The sequence below is a fragment of the Thamnophis elegans genome, chromosome 12 (assembly GCF_009769535.1).
Source record: "Thamnophis elegans isolate rThaEle1 chromosome 12, rThaEle1.pri, whole genome shotgun sequence".
Taxonomy (NCBI): Eukaryota; Metazoa; Chordata; class Lepidosauria; order Squamata; family Colubridae; genus Thamnophis; species Thamnophis elegans.
Genome location: NC_045552.1, coordinates 56,349,953 through 56,355,432, shown reverse-complemented (window position 1 = coordinate 56,355,432; position 5,480 = coordinate 56,349,953). Strand labels below are relative to the sequence as shown.

At 61.8% G+C, this 5,480-nt stretch overlaps 1 protein-coding gene across 1 annotated transcript; it reads left to right on the top strand.

Annotated features, from left to right (window-relative positions):
* Positions 1-4,520: 4,520 nt before the first annotated feature.
* Positions 4,521-5,134, top strand: LOC116516017 (heparan-sulfate 6-O-sulfotransferase 2-like). Its single transcript, XM_032228363.1, has one exon. It carries the CDS (start codon positions 4,595-4,597, stop codon positions 5,132-5,134), a length of 540 nt encoding a protein of 179 aa, XP_032084254.1. The 5' UTR covers positions 4,521-4,594.
* The last annotated feature ends 346 nt before the right edge of the window (positions 5,135-5,480 follow it).

The following is a 5,480-nucleotide window of genomic DNA, read 5'->3' as shown; positions in this document are numbered from 1 at the left end:
AAGTTGGAATGTAAAACCTGATAAGTTAGTGAAACAATTCCGTGATAAATTTCCCGACAAGCCAAAGGGTTCCTCCAGGGGAGGGAGAGGTGGTTAGTTATGCTTAAGTTAATCCCCACATTATTCTCTTTCCAGGAAACACTTTTCTTCTGAGGAGAGGCCGCCTGTCAGGCCTGACGCCATATTCCACTGGGATCTTTGGCCTGCCACACTTTTTATTATCCTACTATGCCTTCTTCCATTGTGGGAAATTGGGAGGGGGGATTGTGCGGAGTTAGATGCTACGTAGTCATAACAAAATCCCTTCTCGAAAGCCAAGGTCATTCTTTGTCTCTGCATCTTTAGCTGATGGCTCGCGTGCCGGCAGATAGGGCTCCCTGCGCCACCTATGGCATGCGTGCCATAGGTTCACCATCACGGGTCTAGGAGGTGCCCCATGCAAGGACGCAGCCTGCTGAGCCGAGGTGGCGCAGTGGTTAAATGCAGCACTGCAGGCTACTTCAGCTGACTGCAGTTCAGCAGTTCGGCTGTTCAAATCTCACCGGCTCAAGGTTGACTCAGCCTTCCATCCTTCCGAGGTGGGTAAAATGAGGACCCGGATTGTTGTTGGGGGCGATATGCTGACTCTGTAAAACCGCTTAGAGAGGGCTGAAAGCCCTATGAAGAGGTATATAAGTCTAACTATTGCTATTGCTATTGCTGCTTAGCTTCTGAGCCCCATCCTGGTTCAGCCAAATTTGGAAGGACCATCTCTGATAAGGAATTGAATTTGAATTTAATTGAATTTATTGCATTTATATGCCGCCCTTTTCCCCGAAGGGGAAAGCCAAACCTTTCGGCCACTGGCGGATGTTCTGCCCAAAAATTTGGCTGAGAATCTTGTGTTTTTGTAGCTGAATTACAGCTTCCTTAGTCCCTCCCCACTAGGCCTGCTGATTTGAAGCACAGGGAGTCCAGCCAATCGGAGAGCCCTAATGTGTCTCGCTTCCCCAAAGACCAAGCCTCCCTTTGATGGCATTTTCATTATGTTCTCTGCCGCCGGCAGGTATGTTGGCTTGGGTTTGACAGATGACCTTATGGTGTCCTTTCTTGCTCCTGCCTTGGGAGCTGGGGCAGCCGGCTTGTTTATTGGGGCTTCCCCCTCCCTCTCCAGTCCAAAGAGCAAATCTTCAGGCTGAAGACAAAAGCCTTGCCTCAAAGATGACTACCTGCTTTGAAAATGCAAATAGACGCTCCCTGGGAGATAGCAGGCATGTGAAAAGGATGCTCCAGGCATCCCAGCCGACCTCTTTCCAAGGCAGGTTCAGAAGAATCCAGCAAACCTTTCCTTCACCTGCCTCTTGGCCCTGCTTGGGATTTATATTTTTACAAAAAAAAACAAAACCTCAATAATTTGGTTCGTTAGCTGTTCCCAAGATAGCGGGAGACGTTGCCAGCCCCTGCGGCGGCCTTCCCTCCGCCACTTCCAAGGGACGATTTCTGATTTCGCTTGAAAAACACCCCAAGACAAGAAACAAAAAAATTAAAATAAAATGAGATGTGGATTGTTCATAATTCATGAAATCTCTGTTTTTGGCATTCAGATGTTTAAAACGGAGGCAAGTGTTCTCGTGAGGTGTGGAGTCCCTTCGGGGGGTGCAGATCGCGAGCAAACGTGAGCTGCCAAAAGTTTGAGAACGCTGGATTTTACTTCTTTCCCTTTGTTCCGCTTTCCTTCTTTCTCATATTCCTTCCTTCCCTTTCCCTCACCTCTTTCCTTTCCCTTTCTCCCACCTTCCTTTTCTTCTCATTTCCTTCCTTCCCTTTTTCCTTTCTTTCTCCTACCTTCCTTTTCTTATCATCTCCTTCCTTCCCTTTTTCCTTTCCCTTTCTACTTTCCCTTTCTTCTCATTTCCTTCCTTTCTTCCTTCTCTTTGTCCTTTCCCTTTCTCCCACCTTCCTTCCTTTCCAATAGCTGAATCCTCAAATATTCGTAGTGATGACTGACACCTTTCCGGAGTTAATGTCCGCCCTTGTGGGAGCAGCTGTGTCTTTGCCCACTTACATTATAATTGGGGGAAATTCTTTTAATGCTGCTCTAATTCACCTTTTGCCTTTTAATTAGTGGGCATAATAACCTTTTCCAGGTGGGTCATGACGGGAAGCATCACACAATTGTGTGAAGAGGTGCCTGTGCCCATGGAATCAGTTGCCCCGTTGTGTAACCGTGGGGTTCTTAAGCCAGGGTTATTGATTAAGCCGCTGTTTATTCAAAGCCAGATGTTGACAGCGCCCACACCAACATCAGCGCAGCAAAGAAGGTGAGGAAGTTACTGGGGGGGGGGGCAGGAGTCAAATCTTTGTCAGATTAGCCTAAGAAAAACAAAATGCAAACAATTAGTAATTTTTAAAAGATAAAAAATACAAAGGTTTGATGGGGATGGAAAGTTGCCGATTCTGCGCCCGGTTGAGACAGAAAGAGCACTCTGATCTTGGGGACACCCTGAGGGTATCCAGACTTCAGCCCCCAGCCCGGAGAAAGAGGGTCTGGGGAGGGGGCTTTCCCTGGGAACCGGTAGAAATCCTCACACCAACGGGAGCCCCTTCCTCAGTTGCTGGCTTCCCAAAGAAATCTCCAGGCACATGCGACGCTACCTTTCCCGGCCAGGCTGACCACGCTGCCCGCTTGAAGCCCCTGCCCGGAGCCCAGGCTCCATCACGGGGCTCCCATGGTTTGGCGTCTGGGCAAGGGGCTTCCCGGGGATGGCTCTTCCTCCTTACCCGCCAGGAGGCGCCAAAGGAACGCAGCGTGGCCGGAGGAGGGTCACCCGGGAGGGGCCGCTTGGTCGGAGGGTCAACGGGGAGGGGGCGTGCCTGGTTAAGGGGGGAAGCGGAGAGAGGGGGTGCCAGGGCGTGGGGGGGCAGTGGGGAGGGGGCACGCCTGGCTGGGGGGGGATCAACGGAGAAAGGCCTGGCCGAGGGGGGGTCAACTGGGGAGGGGGCGTGCCTGGCTGGGGGGGCAGTGGGGAGGGGGCACGCCTGGCTGGGGGGGATCAACGGAGAAAGGCCTGGCCGAGGGGGGGTCAACTGGGGAGGGGGCACGCCTGGCTGGGGGGGATCAACTGAGAAACGCCATGCCGGAGGGTCAACGGGGAGGGGGCGTGCCTGGCTGGGGGGGCAGTGGAGAGGGGGCACGCCTGGCTGGGGGGGATCAACGGAGAAACGCCTGGCCGAGGGGGGGTCAACGGGGGAGGGGGCGCGCCTGGCTGGGGGGGATCAACGGAGAAACGCCTGGCCGAGGGGGGGTCAACGGGGAGGGGGCGTGCCTGGTTAAGGGGGGAAGCAGAGGGGGCGCCTGGGCGTGGGGGGGGTAGTGGGGAGGGGGCGCGCCTAGCTGGGGGGATCAAGGGAAAGGAGAGACGCCTGGCCGGAGGGTCAACGGGGAGGGGGCGTGCCTGGTTAAGGGGGGAAGCAGAGGGGGCGCCTGGGCGTGGGGGGGGTAGTGGGGAGGGGGCGCGCCTAGCTGGGGGGATCAAGGGAAAGGAGAGACGCCTGGCCGGAGGGTCAACGGGGAGGGGGCGTGCCTGGTTAAGGGGGGAAGCAGAGGGGGCGCCTGGGCGTGGGGGGGGTAGTGGGGAGGGGGCGCGCCTGGCTGGGGGGATCAAGGGAAAGGAGAGACGCCTGGCCGAGGGGGGGTCAACGGGGGAGGGGGCGTGCCTGGTTAAGGGGGGAAGCAGAGGGGGCGCCTGGGCGTGGGGGGGTAGTGGGGAGGGGGCTCCCCTGGCTGGGGGGATCAAGGGAAAGGAGAGACGCCTGGCCGGAGGGTCAACGGGGAGGGGGCGTGCCTTTTTAAGGGGGGAAGCAGAGGGGGCGTGCCTGGCTGGGGGGGGCAGTAGGGAGGGGGCACGCCTGGCTGGGGGGGATCAACGGAGAAACGCCTGGCCGAGGGGGGGTCAACGGGGGAGGGGGCGTGCCTTTTTAAGGGGGGAAGCAGAGGGGGCGCCTGGGCGTGGGGGGGTAGTGGGGAGGGGGCTCCCCTGGCTGGGGGGATCAAGGGAAAGGAGAGACGCCTGGCCGGAGGGTCAACGGGGAGGGGGCGTGCCTGGTTAAGGGGGGAAGCGGAGAAAGGGGGCGCCTGGGCGTGGGGGGTGCAGTGGGGAGGGGGCGTGCCTGGTTAAGGGGGGAAGCGGAGAAAGGGGGCGCCTGGGCGTGGGGGGTGCAGTGGGGAGGGGGCGCGCCTGGCCGGAGGGCCAACGGGGGGAGGGGGCGCGCGGGGGGCGAGCAGTGGGGCGGGGGGGAGCGCGCCGAGGGGGACGCGGGAGCCTCTCGCCCGGCCAGGCTGCCCGCTGAGCGCGCCGGGGCGGACAAAGGCTGGGGCGGCGCGGCCGGGGCTGGGCGGGCTCTGGCCGCGGAGGGCGGGCCGGGGGCGGGCGCTGGAGCCGCAGCGGGCGGGCCGAGCGGCGGCGGCGGCGTCTGGAGCCACAGCAGCAGCGGCGGCGGCGGCTGGGCTGGCTGTCCGGGGCGGCGCTGGGGCTGCTGGAGCGGCTGCGGGGCGGGCCGGGCATGGGGCGGCGGTGACGGGGGGCTCGGCGGGGGCGATGCGCCCTCCCCGGCCATGGAGGAGCGCTGGCACCGGGCGCTGGCGGCGCTGCTGCTGCTGCTGCTCTTCGGGGGGCTGGTGCTGCAGTACGTGTGTCCGGGCAGCCAGTGCCGGCTGCGGCAGCGGCCCTCGGGGCGCGGGCCGGGCGGGGGCCGGGCGGGGGCGGGGGCGGCGGGGGACCCCTACGGCCCGGAGGACGGCAGCCCCGCGCGCTTCGTGCCGCGCCTGAACTTCTCGGCGGCCGAGCTGCTCCGCCGCGTGGACTTCCGCATCGCCGGCGACGACCTGATCGTCTTCCTGCACATCCAGAAGACGGGCGGCACGACCTTCGGGAGGCACCTGGTGCGCAACATCCAGCTGGAGCAGCCGTGCCAGTGCCGCGCCGGGCAGAAGAAGTGCACCTGCCTGCGGCCGGGCAAGCGCGAGACCTGGCTCTTCTCGCGCTTCTCCACCGGATGGAGCTGCGGCCTCCACGCCGACTGGACCGAGCTGACCAACTGCGTGCCGGCCCTGCTGGACAGCAAACGGGACGCCCGGCTCCGGCCCAGCCGGTAGGGAGAGCGGGCGCCCGGCGGGGGGAGGAGGAGGGGAGGGGAGGGGGAAGGAGTGGGGAAGGGTCCCATGCGTGGGGAGGGAAGAATGGGAGGGGGTCCTGTGCGAGGGGAGGAGAGGGTTAGAGGGGAGGGGGTGCGAGGGCAGGAGGGCCAAGGGGTCCCATGCGTGGAGAGGGAAGGAAAGGATGGGAGGGGGTCCTATGCGAGTGGAGGGGCGGGCAGGGGAGGAGGAGAGGGGAGGGAAGGAGTGGGGAGGGGTCCCCTGCGTGGGGAGGGAAGAATAGGAGGGGGTCCTGTGCGAGGGGAGGGGAGGGGCGGGGAGGAGTGAGGAGGGGTCCCACGCAGTG

Coding starts and splice junctions, on each gene's coding strand:
- LOC116516017 (XM_032228363.1), top strand. CDS start 4,595: ATGGAGGAGCGCTGGCACCGGGCGCTGGCGGCGCTGCTGCTGCTGCTG.